Below are 19844 nucleotides of genomic sequence, written 5' to 3' on the forward strand. Positions count from 1 at the left end.
AGGAAAGGAGAAGAAATGTCCCTTTCTTCATCTCTGCTCCACACAAGCAGAGTGCAAGCTGCAGCAATCCTCTCCAGCTCCACTTAGAGATCACAGCACAAGGTTCACCTCCCCACAGCTCAAACCCGCGTCCTCCATAAGGCACAAAGCACCAGCAGCAGCTCCTGCAGCCAAGGCCAAGCCGCCTTTCCAGCAGGGTTGGCTCAGACCTCAGTGCCGCTGCTTGAGTGCTTTCTCCTTTGCGGGAGGCGCAGGGATCCCACGCCTGGCATGTAGAGCCCTGCCTGGAGGCAGTGCCAGGCTGAGCCTGCCTCCCGGCCTGAGCGGGTGTGACTGGAGCAACATCCCTGCGGGAGGGGAGGCAGGAGGAAGCGGGGCTGTAGAGAAATAAAACCACTGCAGAGCTGACTGCGAGAGGAGGAGACAGGCTGGCTGGAAAGGACAGCTTTGCTGAGCCCAGGAGAAAATGGTTTGAGTAATTATCAATGGTAAGGAAATGTCTCGTTTGAGGCAAGAGAGCTTGGAGGGATTTCTGCACGGTAAATACGCTGCGTATTTTATGGCCTTGGCTTGTGGGGGGAGAAAGGCTGGTGCTGGAGCGGTTTGAAACACAGCCAGGACACCAGACACAGTAAGTCCCTTTTAGCCCATTAAATCCAGTCCCCCCTGTTTCCTCTTGTTACTTTTGGCCATAACCCAACACAGTCCAACGGAGCCCCGAGCTGATCCTCCTCTGTGAGGATCCCCAGCTCATAAACAGGTCCCGCTCTGAGCTCTCTGGGAAGGGTTTTTCAGGGTGGCTGGTGTTTTTCATTGCTGCAGAGAGCAGACAGGTCTCTCCTTTTCTCTCCAGCCTGCCGCTATGTGGCCAGGAAGATGGGGACCCTGTGCAGCCGGGAGCACCAGGAGCCCCCAACCCGCCCAGCGCAGGCAGCCCCTCGCAGCCACCACCAAAGTAAGTCTGCACCTCGCTGGGGATGGGAACATCCACACACCTCGGCCCCAACCACATTGGGGATGGAGGGGCCAGGGCTTGCCCGGGCTCACAGGCTGGTTTGGTTGCCAGTGGTCTTGGGCCAGCTGCTGCCCTGCCCACAGGGGAGATGTACTGGGTTGTCTGAAGAAGAACCATATAACAGGTAGAAGTTGCAAAAGTTTATTATTTTTCCTCCCTTATCTTCCCTCGCTGAGTTTTACCTTTAAATGTCATGGCTGCAACCCAGCCCCTGACAGAGAGGATGAGCAAATAGCAGCCTTTGGAAGGGAGGACAGACTTACTCGGGAGGTAATCAGAGATGTGAGCAGACGTAACCGGCTGAAGCACCGCTCCCCAGAGCTACGTCTCCCTGGGGAAATCTTTGTTATTTCAGGCACCCCGCTAAATACCAAAATGCAACACCACACACCCCAGCTGGCAGTGAGAGATTTCTGTCCTTGCTGCCAATCTTCCCCAGCCCTTTCCTGGCCCATTTGAAACACACTAATCGCTATGACTTTGCAGATCACTCATGCAATGCCCCCGAGAGCAGCTGCTCCTCCTGGCCACCCCCAATTCAGCACGGTGGGTATGGCGAGGACCTCCCTGGCTCCCCGTCCCTGCCCCAGCCACGAGGGCTGCTCCTGGCAAGGAGGGCTCACCGGGGAGCTGCTCCTGCATCACCCGGCCATGCTGCTCGGGCATTAAAGCTCACTGTCAAAAGAACAGCAGACAGAGGAATCTCAGCATGGGAAAGATCTGCCCCACCAATACCAGTTTCACTGGTTCAGCTGAGTCACTCCTGGTTGGTGTTGTGCAAACATGCCCAGAGCTGCACCCTGGCACCAGCACGTTCCCAGGCAGCTGCCACGGCGGTCAGGTCCTGCCCTGTGGTCTCCTGTCTCTGCCAGGAGCTTAGGGCTGGCACAGGAGACTTGAAACAACGATTCAGGGCTGAGCCTTTCTGCTGCTACCACGTGCTGTGCAGGGGGAGGAACGGGAACTGCCTGCCTAGGGGGTCCTATCAAAGCTCCAGAATATCACCTTTCCCTTAAAATAACAGCTGGATCCTTACTGGGGGTATGAGGTGAGGGAAAGGGGACATCTTCTTTCACTAATGCCTTCATTAAGTGTGTATGAAGGAAAAGCAGAGCATTAGTCATGTGGCCTGAAATAGGAGCCAGGACTTTGCAGAGGCCCCGAACAGGAAGATCAGGGCAGGCACCTGGGTGTATTAGGGAGAGGAATCAAACTCCTCCTTTGAGCAAAGAAGTTAAGCTCCTTCTCAGCAGATAATTGCTGCGTGTTTGATTGCAGTCAGGGGAGCTGCACAGTTGGCACTAGCAGGGCCCTGTGCCTTTCTGGCAGGTTGGGCACACCAGCCCCTCGGCTGCTGGGGGTGCAGGGGTGGGCTGCACCTCTCTAGCACAGAGCAGCCCACAGCTCTGAGCTCTGCTTTCCCAGGGAAAGCTGGCCCCGGGCAGGGCGCAAGGAGCGTGTGGCTCACCAGAGGACAGATCTGGCTGGGAAATGTGGATGATCTGGAGGCACGGGTGATGTCCAGCTCACAGCTGAGAAACTGCAGAGCTTTGTCCCCTCCTTGCAGCAAGGTTGGCTTTGCTGGAGAGCCCTCTGTGTTGTAAACCTGCCCCAACTCCCTCAGCTTACCTAAGGCTGCTTATGGTTCCCATCAGGAGGTTTTCTGGCACCTTGCCAGTTCACACCCCAGCCTTGTCCCTTCAGCAATAATCTTTCTCCTTGGCTAATCCCCTTTTTTCTCCTACGTGCATTTGCAGATGTAAAGGCAGAGGTACTGGCAGCTCCCCAAGCCAGAGCCTCCCTTCCCAGGAACAATGACACTATCCAAGACCAGCCCTGCCGGTCCTGAGGGTAAAAGCCCTTGTGGTCCTTCCCTGAAGGCCACGAGCTTTCTTCCCACCAGTTGCCACAGGGAATCCATTTGCTGGGAATCCTGCAGCCCAGGGACTGGAAAATATCAGCAAATGGCTCCTGTATCTGCTCTCAACACAGAAGAACAATGATAGAAAATGTCCCAATCAGTCTCTTGTTACTAGAATTTTCTAGCTGGCAGAAAAAAAAAAAAAAAAACAAAGACTGTCAATGTGTATCAGATGCTCCTGGCACTTCTGGGCCATGGAGTGTCAGGGGAAGAGCATGAGCCATTGCATCCTAGCAGCAAATCGGATTTTTGTACTGTGAAACCAAATTGTGCTCCCAAAGATTTTGGTATACATTCAGAAAATTTCCATGAGTAAAATTAGTTCTTGAGCTGGAGTAAGGAGTCTTAGAGCTTAGTTCTGTGAAAATCCCATAATGTTTTGTACAACCCTCCCCTCCGCGCCCACTGCCTGGTGAAGCTGCCCTTACCGGGCAGACAACACACCAGTGTGATGTGCAGCACCCACGGAGCAGAGGGCTGCAGGGCCCGCAGCTGGGTCCCCCCGCCAGCAAACCCCGACCGTCACAGAGAGCAATGACAGCAGAATCACAAACTCCGCGTGTGCGGGGAGGAATCTGCCCGACCCCTTCCTGTGACAGCTTAAACTGAACCAGAAATAAAGATGGATGAAAAGAGGCTGTTTGGGAGCCTGGTGTTTTTTCTTCTGGAAGGGGTTTGCTGTCATGGTGTCTGAAGAGACTGATGGTTTGGTTCATGTATCAGCAGCACTGGGGCTCGTTGCTGAGGCTAGCCTTGTTGCTCGTGTAGGAAGAGATGGATCTTATCTAACTCTTCCTTGTGATAGAAACAATAGGGGAGGGAGCAGAGTCATTCTGCACCCCTGAGGACAGCTGGCTGGAAGCTCCTGGATCACCAGGGCTCAGCCTCTTGCTGCCACCGAGTGATGATTTGGCCTTCAGCACCAAAACTTTTCTGGTACAATATGGCATGAGGGGGGAGATGCTCAGTGGCAGGATGGGAGGTAAACAATGAAGGGATGTGCACAAACTAGTGGCCTTAATTTTAAAACCTTCCTGGCTTTGCATGGGGTGGAAGTCCCATTCTGAGCTTTGTTAAGGTGGGAGAAGCACAAGACCTCCCCTCGGGCTGCAGGGCTCTGCAGAAGATGGGAAGGGAGGGAGGGAGGCAATCACAGAATCATCTAGGATGAAAAAGCCCTTGAAGCTCCTCCAGCCCAACCATGAACCTCACACTGACCGTTCCCAACTCCCCCAGATCCCTCAGCACTGGGTCAACCCGACTCTTCAACCCCTCCAGGGATGGGGACTCCCCCCCTGCCCTGGGCAGCCCATTCCAACGCCCAACAGCCCCTTCTGCAAAGAAATCCTTCCTAAAAGGCACAGAACAGACACAAATCTCCCATGCACACTCAGTCACAGCAAGGCTAGAAAACACAGACCTTATGGCTCTTTATTCTGACCATTGCCACTTCCTAGGACAGCTATCACCACCAAAGCATGGGGTCAGGTGGTCAGGTAAACATCAGTGCATGCAATCACATGAATTTCATGGAAATGCCTGGCTCTAGGGACAGAGGAGGACATCAACTGCTCCTGGGCCATATAGCACTTCTTCAGTCACAGGCACCACCTGAGCACACAACCTCTTGTAGGCTTACAGCGCTTTGTGTCCCATTCCCCCATGGACTCCATGCAAAGGCTGAAGTCTCCTGCTCATCACTGGCTCCTCTTACATGCTGTGTGCAACCACAGTGGGGAGAAAGTAGGACAGGAAAAACAAATGAAATTAGCCTGTCCCAAAGTGGAGCAGAAAGCGGAGTCTGAAAAGAGCTGTGCTCCAGGATGCCCTACCCAGTGCCTTCCTTAAGGCTTAATCCCATGGATCATGAAGCTGTCCATCACTGTCCCCCCAAAGAGGCATCAGAAGCAGCAGGTACCAAGCACCATCCCAAGATATCTCTTAAGTGGAAAGTTTGCCCAGTCATCAGCTGAAACATTGTCCATGTCTGTCACAGGACAAAGCTCACTATCACTGACAACTACATGACACAAACATAATCCAGAGCAAACATCACATGTGCAACACTGCTATACACAGATTTTTCCTACCTTGTACTAAATAAACCCCACGTACTTAATTTTGAAGACATGGGGCTTGTGCCTGCAAGTACTCCCCATCACTTTCCAAGGCCCCCAAGTAAGAGCAGAGGGAAATTTTCCAAGGGAGCTCCAGGTTGTCCCTGGATTGTTTCTGACCCTCAGAGCAGCTCCTTCACACCAAGTCAGTGAGCAGGCAGAAGGTCTCAGGGTAAACATCTTTCTGGTGAGTGTCTTTGCATGTTTTATTAGAGTCATATTTCCACTCGTTCATCCAGATAAATCCAGGATGAGCGATTACAGCCTTCTTCTCTGCCCCGTGGCTTCTTCACACTGTTGTGTATGGACAACTTTTAGTTCAGTGTTTTCCAGCCCCCTGCGGTTACCTGCCCATGAACCAGCTCTGGTGTGTGTTGAGTGTGGTGATCTCGATGAACTGGCAGAGACAGGGCACACTGCTGTGCTCCATATGCCCCCCTGCCATAGCCCGAGGGAGCTGGCCGGTGACCAGGAGCCGGACGTAGCATCCGCTGAAGATCACCAGGAGCTGCTGGGCCATCACCTGGAAAGAGCACAGGAGGTGTCAGAGCAGAGCATCTACCTGCAGGAAGAGTGGATGATGCATTAAATACCATTTGCTCCCTCGTTCAAGGACTGTCCTTGTCTGAAAGAAACAGGACAGGAGCCAATGGCATATATAACTGTCCCAGATCCCCTCTGATCAGCAGTGCTGGCACACTGTCCCCATGGGGGAGTGACATGAAATGACCACTCAGTGGTGGGTGACCGAGGAGCCAGGCTGCTCGGGGACCTGCCTGCTCTGTCACTGCCTCCGGGTGCTTGCTTTTGCCTGTAGACAGCCAGAGAGCTTCAATCTGCAGGGATGCCACCTGCACTGAATTTGCTTAGTAACAGCAAGTGGAAAACCGTAAAATAAATCAAAATCATCCTTTTTGAAGCTTCTTGCTGAGCGGGAACGAGGACACATTTGTTGTTCAGCACGGCACAAGTCTTTGAAGGTATGCTCCAAGGAGGAGACAAAGTCTGAGCACAGCCATGCCTCATCCCCAGCCTGGACACAGGCTCTGGGTCCCTGCATGGACCCCGGGAGAGGTTGTTTTCCAAATGGAGACCCCTGGCCACCAGCAAGGAAAAGCCAAATCCATGAATTCCTCAATGGTTAAGCACTAGCTGCTCAGTAAGCATGGACTGCTCAGCAGCGTCAGGGCTGGAGAAGGTGTGTGGACCTCTGGGCTTTCAGGTGCTCTTACTGGTGAAAAAGGAGGTGTCCCCATGGCTGGGACGAGTTTTGGAGTCGAGGTGCCTGGAGAGGTGATTCGGCACCTCTGTCCATCAGGAGGGATATTTCTCATTACCTCCGGTGGGCCCTCAGGAACAAGGTGGAGCAGCTCATTGCACGTCACAGGTTCTTTATTTAGGTTCACTCCACTGGATAAAAGAGGGGACTCTTCACACGAAGCCTCCTCCTCCCGCCCCGGGTCAGGCCGAACCACCTCCTCCATAACCACACAGAGCTGATCCAGGCTGTGCCGCAGGCCCGACTAGAAGAGAAAGAGATTTTGGGGGTCCACGATTTCCTCCTGCATGCTTTTCACTCCTGGGAGTTATCACAAAACAGCACTGGCCCAGAGCCATGCCCAGCACTTGGAGCTGAGTGTCTTCATCCCACAGCCCTGCTGCCATCAGCTGCCTCTTGTGCCCACAACTGCTCCCTGCACAATGGTCACAGCCTGGCACAGAGAATCTTGTCTTTAAAAACCGTATCACTTGTATCAGCTAATATGTGAACTGGTGTGTTACTGTCCATGCCCCGATCTGCATCTGTCAGTTCATCCATGGAGATGAGCAGCCTTGAGATTTTCAGAGGGTGGTACCCCCTCACCTCTCATCCCATGGCCATGGTCAGCAAGGGCAGTTCAGTGCAGGAGAGCACAGTGTTTGTATATTTATACACCAGTGTAGAGGAAAACATTTTCTGAAGGCCAAGAGGACGAAATTTTTATACAGTTAACCCAGTGCAGTGTTTACTTATTCCTCAGGCTATCCCATTTATTACAGGAGGACAGCTCAAGGTGTTGGCTATTTCAAGTTGTGACACGTGCTTTCAAAATTTGCCCTTGATTCTTGATGACTTTCCTTTATTAAAGTTGTTCAGTTAATTATCTAGACATGCACATACCACAGGGCCTAAACAAATTCCTCCTGAATTGGGCACTAACAGATGCAGTTTATCCACCTCCCAGTCTGTCCCACTCCCAGTTCACAGCAGGGGATGCCCAGGAGGACATTCAAACACTTGGTTCTCCTTGCCCACCTCCATCCCCACAAAGCCTGGGTGCAGGAGTGGACCGGTACGTGGGCTGTGCCCACCGGCACTTACCTCTCGTGTCCTCTGCATGTCCGTGATGTGGGCTGACAAGGACTGGAGGCAGCGCTCCGGGCTGAAGTGCACAAACCACAGCTGGGACAGGCAGGGTTAAGGAAGGGGTCTTTCCAGCTTCCCCCTCCACAGCCCTCTGCCTCCATGCAGATCGTGGTATGGACCCCACAGGAAGCAGAGCGCAGGCAGGGGATGCCCACAGGGTCCTCAGAACACAGGAACCAAATAACACATTGCATGGCTAATTTAAGCCAAGAGGGTCTGGGCTAGGGCAAAACCTTGAGGTAGAGGGCAAGAGAAGAGGGGTGGCAGGGAAGGAGGACATTGCTCCAGAGGGCAGTCACACCTCCTGCACCCTGGGAGGGTGACAACTGGGATAACCCAGGGCCATTGCCCATCATTCATCTCAGTGGCCTTACATCTAAATAAACTGGTGGGTCACATTGACTTAACTTCCCTAAAACCTCTTCCTGCTTTCTTTCCTTTGTTTCTAGGGATTTTTTTTCCATATATTTTTTACAATATTTACTATACTTGGTGCTTGTGTGCAGGACAGAGGCACTGTTTGCAGAGAGACTACCAAGAGCAACGTGTTGGGGATGTGAGTCCTGTTAGCTTTGAGAGCAGCAGGCCCCAGAAGGCAGCCAAAGGTCTGCCCTTGTATATCTGCTCAAGTTGCCATCATCAAGGGGATTCAGGAGTGGTGTAAAAGCTAGAGGGTTAAACCAGATCTGACACTGGAGCACGCTGAGATCATCAATCCTTGGGTTGTTTTCTGCTCTCAGGCAGTTCTGGGACATGCAGACGTGAAGGCTCCTTGGATTAGCCCTCCCTTACTAAGGGCCAAAACTATGCTTGTCTGACCAATGTGTAATTAAGTTTTTAAGTGTTTTCCCCTCATTCTGTATGACTTCACCCCTGCCCCCTTCTCTGACCCCAGATTTTAGCCTTGGTTCCCTCTCCATTTCTATTTCATAACCTCTCTGCATATATGGGGTGGGGGCACAGGGATACACACATTCACCAACAAATCCATCTCTCTCACCTTCCTTTAAGGCCTTCATGTTGTCTTAAAACTATTTTCTTTCCCCTAAATCTTTGTCTAGTCCAGAAGAGGTATCTCTAAAAAGCAGCAAATGAGCCTCCCCCTACCTGGTTTCTTCAACCTGCATTTTAAAAGGCCATGAAGGTCAGAAGTACTTGGCAGCTACAGACCTAGCTGCCAGGCACGTGCCCCATGAAATCAGGTTCTCTAATGTGTCTGGAGGAGGGAGCCCAGGGCTACGCATCACCCTGAGAGAAGAGGCACTTGGAAATTGTTGGCTTAGTTTGTCTCTGCAAGGCAGAACATGAGCTCCCAGGGACAGGGACTCTGGTTTTCTCTGTGTTGGTGCTTTTTTTTGCCATAGGCACATCACTGTCACTCTGCTCATAATTAGAATCATCACAGTAATGTAAGTATAATATACTTTCAGGAATAATTGTCTGCCCAAAGGACTAATCCCACTTCAATCTTTTAGACTCATTATTTCCAATTGCCTTTGGGCATATCTCAATCCCCATTTACAGGAGAAATAAAAATACCCAATCCCTCATGCCATCTAATAGGAGAAAAAACAAATCCTAGGAATCCCACCCACTGGAAATCCTCATGGATCATAATATCAATAAATACCTCCACAACATTAACCACCCAGGAGGGGTACAAATGACTCCCTACAGAAAGGATACTTGTAGGATGTTGTGTGCCCCATCCAGGGCATCTGTAATCCCCAGTATTAAACCATGCTTGATAAAGATTTCATTGACAGCTGCCAGCCTCACATCTGTATTCATATTTATCTATTAAGGAATGCAGGAAAAGTTAACACACTCTCAACAAAAGTTGGGCCATCCTCCAGCTGCAAACTGCAGCTTGCAGCTGGATAATCCCAAACCCTGCGGCCCTGAAAGGAAAACAGTGACAAGAGCAGTCTACAGTCAGACAGGATTGTCACCAGCCATCAGTATTGGCCTACCCACCCCTAGCAGATATCTGTGCAGCCAGAAATCCCACTAAGGATTATTTATTTTTCAGACAAGACATCTGAAGTGGCATTCACTTCTGGTATCATGTTCTCTCTTCCGTCCCCAGCGGTCCCTGTGTGAAGGACTCCTTTCCTGAACCTCTGTGTACCCACACGCTTGCCAGATTTCCCTTTGGAAGAATCATTGCAATGGTGTCATTAAAGGCTTCCTCCAAAATCCATTAAAATCAGTGCAAAGACCCCTCTGGATTTTTAATCAAGCCTTTCCAATGTTATTTTTCAGATGACTCCTTAGAAATTCCCATACTTTTGTGATTCCTGCAAGCAAAAGTTGACAGCAGCCAAGCAGTGGATGCTGCTAGCTGGTTGCCTCTCATGCTAACATCATCCTCCTATTTCCTTCTACTGCCCAGTCTACCTCGGTTTTATAATTTTATTGCAACTTCTGCAGGTTAGGAGCTGCCTTTTTGTTCTGTACCTGTTGCAAGTCCCAGAGCACCACAGTGACACAAGTAATCGTTACATGGCTGCACACAGCCGAGACCACAGGGACCGTCGTCAGACGCAGGCAGGAGCCAGCTCTACTGGCGAGTCCTCACGGCATCCCACCAGCCGTGGGAGTGTGACCCACACTCTGCAGCGGTGACTTAACTCCAGCCTCAGCAGGCCTCTGAGCCAGCCTGCCGTGCTCCAGCACACACTTTTTAGGCGTTATGACACCTAACTTGGCTGTAAAACATCCTTTGCCTAAGCCTGATCTCCGAGCCTGCTGTAAAAATATTCCTTCCTCTCCAGATAATTATGTTCTTCGTATGCATCTAGGAGATGACCCGGCTCACCCCACTTTAGTGGAACGGAGTCCTGCTCCCTGCACACAACCAGCCTCCTCTTACCTTCCTCTGGCGGCGATCCATAACCAGTATCACAACAATAGTGACTGCTACGGCAGCCAGGGTCACCAGCACGCTGGCCTCCCAGTAGCGTCCAAACGAACACAGCTGGACTGTGGAGTAAATGTTTGTCCAGAGAGACACGTAGAAAACCTACAAAACCCCAGAGAGGCTGATGATACTCACAAAACTATGAAAGTGAGAAAAGTCAAGGGAAGAAGAAAACTACTGATCCCTTCTCCCAGGGTAATACCTTACCATAAATCAAGTCACACAAAATTTTCAGAGGGTGAGAAAGGACAAAAGTTCTTTCCAATAATAAACAGGGGGAAGAAAGGAATAGAAGGACTGAGTGAGTCCTAGTTTATTATAAAAAATGACCAGTCATCAAAGACAGAGTGAATTATTAATGATGATTCATACCTAGGAAGGATTTCAACTGAGTTCTTCCATTTAGATTAGAAATGCACTCACTGAGGCATATTGACAATACTTCTAAAAGTCCCTGTATTTAGAAAGCTCCTATGTCAAAGCGCTCAAGGTGGTGCAGAGACTACTCAATTACAATAACGCTCAAATGGTAGACACTGACACTGGGCTCAAGGACTATGTTAAGGACTGACAAGCTTGGCCTTTGTATAGACAGGCAAAACTGAATTCATTTGGCCTTTACTTCAGCTAGCATGCATTTGGGCAGGACATTACCTAGAAGCAAATATGACACGTACAGCACAGTGTGTCGCAGCATCATCTTGCAATAATACAACTCATTCACACTAAACAGGCACCAAAACCCTCAAAACACCGAGCACAAATTCCTACTATATTTTAAGGAGGAGAAGGCATGTATAATGGATGTCCAAAAAAATAAATCCAACTACAATGAAGGAGTCAGATTTTATCATACCCTCAGCACATTGCAAAGTATCAGCTTGACAGTAGATGTTAAAGGTTGGGGTCTCTGGAAGAACTTCCCTCACCAGAAGACAACAAGAAAGACTAGACAATCACTTCAGTAACCAAAGTTGACTGGTCTGTTGATCTAAATTAACATCAGGACCAGAATATCTACAGATTTTTAAAATCAAGTTTAAAAATAAGTCTGATACAAGTATTACTACCTCAGCATATGCTGGTTATCCAGCCATGGACAGCTTGCTTCAGCGCAGTACCAGCAGGGGGTTTTAGAAGGTGCCTAGCCTTCCATCTACAGAAATTCTGTGAACTGGGATCTCCAAAGGAGCCCACTAGGATGTGTGAAAACCAGTAACTCCTCCCCACCCAAACCTGTCCCTCCCTGGGCACGAGAACCCTGGGTGTAGGTCTTGATGCATCTCAGCATGTCTATGGCAAGCCTGCGAGAGACCCCACTGTCCTTACCACGGCAATGGCTATTTGGAATGCCCTGGAGTTGTAGAACATGTACCGCCTCACTTCAGGCTTCAGGACAGCATCCTGGATTAACCTCCTCCACCGATCTGCTGCCACCTGCTCAGGGAGCAAACAACAAACTAGAGCCACGCTCCTGTTTTAGGTTCCTAGTCCCACCAGAACCAGCTTGGGCAGCCATCATGGGCCAGGCTGGCACTGCAACCGAAAGCTGTGTCCCAGAGCACTGTCCCACAGAGCAAACCTCCAATCTCATCCATACCACTGTCACGGAGCAAAAACTCGTGTCTTTGCCTCATTTGAAGTGAGTAAGATCCCTCTGAAAAGCACAAGGAAAGTCACAACCAGCTTTTTATGACAAAGGGCAAGACAAAACAGATTGTCCCAGGGATGCTCCATCCCATCAGAGTGACTTTCAAGCAATTCACTAGAACCAATGTTGAATGGTATCCTTCACAGAGGTTTAAGTCAAGATCATTAAAGTTGACTTGTAGTCCATAGGGAATAGACTGAATTTGAACTAAAATAGGCAACTCTCAAACCAAAAAAAAAGAAGCTGTCTGTTACATGGATGAAAATGCAAATTATGCTAATCCAGCTAGCATTCATTCCTACAGGTTCCCCAGGGAAGATAATGCATGAGGAGCTCACCTGAACCCCAACTGACTTCAGTTTCTCTGCACAAAGCTCCATGTCAAAGGAGGTGGCCGAGCAGTTGTTGTCCATGTTGAGCACCATGAGCACCTGGCCATTGAGGGGTTCTGCAAGAGCCCAAAGGAGCCATGAGCACGGGTTTTTCTCCCAGCAGCTAAGGAGCATGTGACAAAGGCCGAGGAACACCGATCACCCCGATGTGTTTTAAGTGGATCCGGAATCCCCCCTTGGACATTTCTAAGAGCATCACAAGGCATTTTGGAAGCAGCCTGATATCCTCTGTAAGAAAACCTACAAAAAGGGAGGAAAACCCAAACACATTCCAGGAGCGAGCAGTCAGAGATAACACAATGCTCTGATCTTCGGCAGGATTAAGTCTTGCCTCACTGAGACAAGTTAGCTTAGCTGCTCAGTGTTGCTAAGGCTATCTACCTCTTACAGAGATCCTCCATTGCATACCCACACCACCCACCACAAGAAAAAAACTTGAGCCATCAAATTAAAGTGCTTTGTTAATAATCACATTGTTTGGGATGTGGCAGGGCTGCCCTGGAGCATGAGGCCCATAGGTCCTCCAGCATCCAGGTCCCTGCTTTAGCAGTGCTGCTGGGCAGCACGGCTCTACTCAAGGCTCTCAGCTTCCCGTTTCAGCTAGGGCTAGGATCAGAGACCCAGGTTGCAGTCAGGGGCCTAGAAAGCGTGAGGACAGACTGTCCTAGATTTGAGGAGCAGGCTGCTCAGAGCTGAGACAGAGCAGCCTTGGAGTGACACAGAAGAGCTGTGATCTCCAGGCATCCCATCTGGCATTTATCTGGAGTTTACACAAGCTGGGCTACGTCAAGAGGAAGAGATCGGGTCTAAGGAAGTGACTTGTTCAGAGGAGATCCTGTTTCACTGAACTGTTTCACCCAGCTTTCCTTCCCCTTTGCAGATCTGGGCTCAGCCAGGTGTCCCCTGGGGCTGCTCCTGCTGACTCTGCTGTGCCCGCTGACATGCAGCATGCACTCACGTTACCCCTCTCTCCCACTTACATCCTCCATCCGCATCACCTCTTTACTGCTCAGGAACAGGAGATGCCAAGTGAAACAAGGCAATTGCATTACAATAGGGCATGACGTATCCAGTCAAGAAGGGAAGAGTGGATGCGTCTGAAACCTTCAGGATAACAATGTCCTGTTGGTTTGATGAGGTTCACCTCCTCCTGACACAGAGCAGTGGAGATGGTGAATATAAAGCAATAACAAAAGTAAAATGGCCTCAGCCTTGGGCTCAGCGCTCCTGTTCTCCATGACTTTGGTCAAGTTGCTCAGCACAGTCTGGGTGCCAAGCTGAGATACCTGAGGTCTGCAGAGGGGCTCAGCTCCTTGACCTCTGTGGGAGCCTCCTGGAGTGACAAGAGCTGCTTTGCCCCTCCAAAAACTGAGCACTGATGAGGTGTCGTGAACTAAGCAAGCAAAAAGGGTGCCCTGCTGAATGGTGCATGGAGGTCTTGGGGACCACAGCCATCCATGGCACTGCCTTCTGTCTCTGCACAGCACCTCGGGTGGTTTTGGAAGTAGTGCTGCAGAGAGGGAGCAAATTGTTACCAGGGAAGGGAGTCACTGGGAAAGCACAGATCAAGTTTCACAAAGATTTCTTGACTTTTGAAGGCCAAGAGAAGATGACTTCCAGGGTCCTGGTTTTCAGTAGGTACATGTCCTTTCATTCCTATATACCAGGATTTCCAAAAAAGTCAGTGTCTCAATCCCTCCCCAAAATGTTGAAGCATCCACAGTGTTTAGTTACTTTTGCAAATGAGATGCTCTTAATGAGCATCTTTGAGAAATCTGTCTTCTGTTATTTTAAGGGCACTGTACTCAATACTGCCTCTCCCCTTATCAATACCAAGTTGCTCACTTACCTTTCACCCACTGCAGGGATCCTTCCTTTAAATCACTCTTAGAATAGAGGACAGGGGAGAGTGACCCATTTTTCTCAATTCCACAAGCTTGGGTTTTATGGGCCATGCTGAAGGTGTCTCTCCTTGAGGGACTCTATGTTGTATTGTCAGAAATTCAGCACTTTGTAGATCTGCCTTATCTTTCACTGCTAAGAAACACCAATTCAGCCCCAAGGCAGCAGGCAGCTGGCTTGCTCTCCTCCTTAGGGAGCAGATTGTGAAATCCTCATTCACACTCCCACTGATGACTTCCTCAAGATCCTGCTTTCCATGAGCAAGGAGGCATTTTTTAGCCCTGAAAAGAGGAAAAGAGAATCCCGGATCTTGCAGAGACAGCAAATAAGGGTAACAGCACAGATCCCTTGGGTGTGCTCTGCTCTTTGGACCCCGCTCCTGGTGGATGTTATCACCGGGTAGGCATTAGCCAGCCATGAGTGCAGTACACACAGGCTTACCTTTTGCTGCAATTACCTTTTATCTTGTTAACAGGTGGAAAAAATATCCTTAAGCATTCCCTAAATTATCCTGACATCCTTAAACATTCATATTTTGTGAACAATTAGTCAAGGAATAGGCAGGATTTCTCCTTGTGAAGCCAAGAGGCTTTTTGCTATTGCTTTCAGTTGGCACTTTGAAAGTGGAGCCGGTGTGAATGTCCCTCCCTGGAAGAAATGCACCCCACTCACTGACGTGGTGGATAATCCCTCACCACACGAAGGAAGCAGTGCAGATAAGGAAAAAAAAAGCATCCACTAAAGGCAGCGGCAAGCAGGAGCTCTCACCCAGCAGCAGCGAAGCCTTTGAGGGTCTCTGCCTTCCTTTCCCCTCTCCTCTCTGCCATGGGCAGTGCCAGAAGCCGATGGGGCACTTCTCCACAGCAGGCACCATGCCCACAGATTTTCCAGGCAAATGCTGCTGACGTAGGTCTCTAACCTACTGCCAGGACCTGTGGGTGGTTATTAAAGCAAATGCTTGGAAGACCGAAGATTATTTTTCAATTATCTTTCACTCATGTGACTCAGCTGCTTTCACTCTGGCTCTCCAAAACTATCATTTACTTTTTAACCTTCGCTTGGTCCTGCTTTTGCACCAGGAACCCATAAGGGTCCCTCACAGAACTCACCCGCTCTCCGTCCAAAGAGGATTGCTTTATTTTTGACCAATGATTGTTGCTGCAACTACCCCCTTGCACAAAGCCAGGGTAGTCACTGGTGGAAGGGCTGTCAGAAAGGAAATTAAAGCAGGAGAAACAACACAAAACGTTCTTCTGATTGCAGAAAAAAACCTGCAGAGGGCTGGAAACTCACACTTAAAGGAATCAAGCCATAGTAGATGTTGCATAAGAGGCATGCAGTGTCTGTGTGTGTACACGGGGTGGGCACAGCACCCACTCCCCACCAGCACAGGTGAGGAGCAGTTCTGCCATACGTGGAGTGCATCTCCCCAGTGCGATTTCCTTGCAGAGCGTGGGTAGCCATGCGTTACATAGCACATCTCCCAGCACCAAAAGGTGTATTCAGACAGTGAATTTTCTCACTGCTTTTCCCCTTTTGCCTTCAATCCCTTCAGATTAGCATCAAACAGAAGGGAAAATGAAAAATGAGACCAAAAAGCCCACACAAAACAGCAGCAAAGAGTGAAAAAACAGAGGAAACAAAAAGAAAACCTAATTAAAACCTACCACCCTGTTGTTGCTGCTGTCATGTTAAGTTAGAGATGAATCAAGGCTCTCTAGATTAGATGTCAAGAATTTTGAGTCTCTGGAGGACAGTCCACAGGAGACAGCAGTGAATGGTACAGCAGGGTGAAGGCAGCTCAGCCTTCCCCAGCCTGTCGGGGAGCTTCAGGAGGGAAACAGCTTTCCCCAGCCAGGACGAGCCCATCAGCAAAAGCAGCTTTGCTTTTACCTCTTTGTGCAGCAGAGTCCTCGTTTGGCTCCATTCCCTTTTACTGCAGAAGAACTGCTTATTTTTGGAGATGTGTCCCCCCCAGCTCTTCGTCTGCCACCTCCTGTTCTAACACGAGGGGCATCCTCTCATCTCCTGCACTCCCCAAGCTCTGCGTCTCACTACATCTCTTACTCTTTATGCAACACCAACGTCTCTCTGGTGACTTTGCCTCCTTCAGGCTATGGACCTTCTTTTTAGGACACCTCCAAGCCCCAGCTAAACGGCAGAGAAACATTCAGCAAGTCCTGATTCATTTCCAGAGTGGCTGGCAGAGGCTTACCTGTTCCAGATCACTTCCTGGTCCTGGGGAGACAGTGCAGCTCCCTCCTCCTCCTCCTCACTGCCCTTTATCTGCCATCATCCCACTCTGCACTGCCCAGGCGCCACACTGTCCCACCATCAAGAGGGGATGTCTCTGGTCCCACAGCCCCAACCTGTACTGGGGAAAGTCACTCTCTTCCCAGCATCTCCTGGGGACCACAGACTAACCAGACACAGCTCACCTAAGACAAGAAGCCTTCGCCCCCGCACTCCCTCTCATTACCCCAAGCTGCAAGCACCAACTTGCAAAATCTCCCTTGTGCATGTGACTTTACCCCTCGGCTGGTTTACAGAAACATGGTTTTAACCCTCTAGAGTTCCTCAAAAGTGCTTTCCCAGCAAAGGCACTGCTATGGGGGGAGATCCCACCCCAGGAGTTATCCTCACCTTTTACAGGGTGGGGGTCCAGAGCTGGACCCGGACCCTAAAGACTGTGAAGAGCTGAAGAATGGTAAAGACAGAAGGCTCTTCTCCTCCTCCTCCTCCTCGATCACCTGGGTAGGACTCACGAAGTACAAACCTCAAGGTTGCATCAGATTAGTTGCTGTGAATATATTAGTCAAAGCCAAGCATCAATGACAGGGCTGGAGAAATCAGAAGAGGTGAATGAAGATCTCAAGGCTGAGAACGGGTCACTATCTTTAGCAAAAGGTCATGTTAAAGCACAGAGAAACAGGGATAACACGCAGGGTGGGAACTGTAGCCCTCCTCAAAACAGGAGGCTGCGCTGATACGGAGGGTGGGTGCAAATTTCCTCTGCAGCTGCTGGACTCAGATGAAAAGCAGTAGGTCCAAACACACAGTCAGAGAGACCCCCCAGAAAAGCTTCACGCGCTGGAGCAGTCATTTGCATTCATGCAGAGGCAACGCTGAGAAACACCACAGGGAAAGAAGACTCATTAGCCTGAGAATCCTGGTTTCACCAAAAGCTAGAGCATCCATGGAGGTTAGGAACAGAGTAAAACAAGTATTTTAGTGACTGTTAGTCTTAGAGAATGGTTTAAAAAAAAAAAAAAAAAAAAAAAAAAAAAAAGCTTCATTGCAGTGCCTGAGTACACTTCCTGAAGAAAATGCTGTTCTACTCCGAGAGGGGTGAATTTCTGCAGCTCTGCTTTCTCCAAACATTGCTGAGCAATGCATTCATTACATCACGTGGCTACATGGGCAACAGAACTGACTTCAAAGCTGCTTACCCACATGGGTTCTTGTTACACTGGAAACTGGCAACTCGCACAGTAACGTCATCCAGGTATTGAGAAAAATCAGATAAAACTTGCTGTTGTCACTAGCTCAAGGCCCAGCTTAAGTCCCCACCCAAGATAGGGCCATACAGAGCTTTAGGTTATTTTGCAAATGTTTCTCATCAAAAGCTTTGGCTTCGTTTCTTCCTCTTCTTGCCCACGCAAAGATCCTGACAGGGAGAATATGATGACCAAAGTGCTTAGAAAGAGCCCTGCCAGTTCACTGAAAAAAAAAAAAAAAAAAAAAAAAAAAAAAAAAGCCCCAGGCAAAACTCTGCGGGGGCAATAAACTTGAAAGCAACATTCATAATTACCTGCAGCACACAGGCTGTACACCTCTTGTTTAGCAAGACATGCGTGCATGGGCTGTTCTTGATATCAACACCTCACCCCATCAGCACAAGCAGAAAAATCCTGCTCATTTGGGAGAGGTGTTGAAGAAAGAAAAAGACAAAGAATTAAAAAAAAAAGATAAAAAGAAAAAAAAAAGCAAGCTAATTCCAAGTTTAAAGCAATCCCAGTTTTGCTGCTCTGAAGCAGCAAAATAGGCCATACACAATTCAAACTTTAGAAAAATTTCAGACTGACAGGCTTTCTCCCTGAAAGTTTTCAAAGCATTTGTTTCATGCCTATCTAAGGAACCAAGGAGGAAGTTCCACAGCAGCTTAAACCAACCTAGAAGGAAGACAGGGTTTTCCAGCTGTTGTTCTGAGATAGTTTTCCACCTAACCACCTCCCTGAGTTTGCAGCTCTGGCTCAAATAAGATAATGGGTCTGCAGGACAGTTAGAAGGAGTCAAGGTGTCATGGCCCGACTCTCTGACTTCAGCAGTCATCAAGCTGCGTGCTCAGAAATCTTTGTCAGGTGTTAGTTTTTTGATCATCTTATTTGGGGCATAACTTTGATGCATTTCTTAGGCAATTGAGATCCTACCAGTTATCTTCTCAATCCAAACAGATATCCTGTAGCCACAGGTCCCCCAGAATAGTCTATAAAATATTCCAAGATTAAAATATTCCAATAAACAACACATTTTAAATTCTAGCTGGACAGTAAGCTGCTATTGTATTTGCATACATGCCTTTTAATCTTTTGAATTGCAAAGATGGCTTTTGAAATGCAAAGATGTGTCTGTAACATTCCTATCCTACCTATTAATGGCCCTACCAAAACTCTAGCATTAGAAATTTACCCCTCTTAAAGCCAAGAGGGGAAAATGTAATTAACAGCAAATACAAAGTCAATCAGTTTTCTAGAAAGGAACTTGGAGCGAGTCAAAGGCTCACAAGAAGCGGGGAACTATTTGACTGTAAACCTGAGAGAGGATGCTGGCAGGATCCCAACACAGACTGGAGGTGCTTCTGGTTCGTAGAGTCCAGCTGAAACCGGCCCGGTTTAAAAATGAAGGTCTGCAGACGAAAGTCTTCCAAAAATTGAAATGAGAATGAATCAAATGAAAACAAACAAAAATGCAGACTTGTCTGCTCCAGCAAGCATTCTGTCAGCTGTACGCTCAGCCTGTGCTGGCTGGCAGGGGATCCAGGGATTTGTTTTATACAAACCAGAGTTAAGGCAGCTCGAGGTTCCTCTCGAGCTTCACCTGCTGGTACCTATGAAGCAGCATGTCCTGACACATCCACCCGCCGCAGAGCTGTTTGCAGTCTCCCTCTCTCACTTCACTTGCTCTTTGCTTGTTTTCTGCTTCCTGATCTTAACTCTGATAATTAAGTGATGGGACATGAAGGAACACTTTCACCCCACTGTCAAATGAGACCTTACCCTTCTTTCCAGTGTGACTGAAACCAGCTGCCAGGGCCAGCAGTCATTAGGGGACAAAACCCCAGAACATGGGGACAGCAGCCTCCACAGCCACCCACCCCGCAGCCCCTCAACATACCTGCTAAAAAGCGCTTATAAATGAAATCTTTCTCACTTCAAATGAAGCTCATTATTTCTTCTAGCCTCAGTGAATCTGGTGAAAGATTAAAAGTCTGTCTGCTTTGAAACAACCTCTAATTT

General features: G+C 49.0%; 1 protein-coding gene and 1 long non-coding RNA gene across 3 annotated transcripts; one reads left to right on the forward strand and one right to left on the reverse strand.

Moving 5' to 3' along the window:
- The first annotated feature begins 308 nt into the window (after positions 1-308).
- On the forward strand, positions 309-3572 carry LOC113486483. The gene is made up of 3 exons (XR_003399596.1): positions 309-488; positions 854-955; positions 2773-3572. It is a non-coding gene; the product is annotated as an uncharacterized LOC113486483 (long non-coding RNA).
- Positions 3573-5102: 1530 nt separating this feature from the next.
- On the reverse strand, positions 5103-17061 carry TMEM268 (transmembrane protein 268). 2 transcript variants are annotated; one of them, XM_026860460.1, is made up of 9 exons: positions 16972-17061; positions 14276-14609; positions 12373-12482; positions 11713-11820; positions 10336-10485; positions 9147-9257; positions 7416-7496; positions 6391-6576; positions 5103-5576 (listed from the first exon to the last, which is right to left on the reverse strand). In XM_026860460.1, the coding sequence occupies exons 2-9, from the start codon at positions 14379-14381 to the stop codon at positions 5397-5399; spliced, it is 1032 nt and encodes a 343-aa protein (XP_026716261.1). In that variant the 5' UTR covers positions 14382-14609; positions 16972-17061; the 3' UTR covers positions 5103-5396. The 2 variants fall into 2 exon arrangements, with proteins under 2 accessions (XP_026716261.1, XP_026716260.1); XM_026860459.1 differs by lacking the exon at positions 16972-17061 and having other exon boundaries at positions 14276-14697.
- Positions 17062-19844: the final 2783 nt, after the last annotated feature.

The sequence above is a fragment of the Athene cunicularia genome (genome assembly GCF_003259725.1).
Source record: "Athene cunicularia isolate RWA chromosome 17 unlocalized genomic scaffold, athCun1 chr17_part1, whole genome shotgun sequence".
Classification (NCBI taxonomy): Eukaryota; Metazoa; Chordata; class Aves; order Strigiformes; family Strigidae; genus Athene; species Athene cunicularia.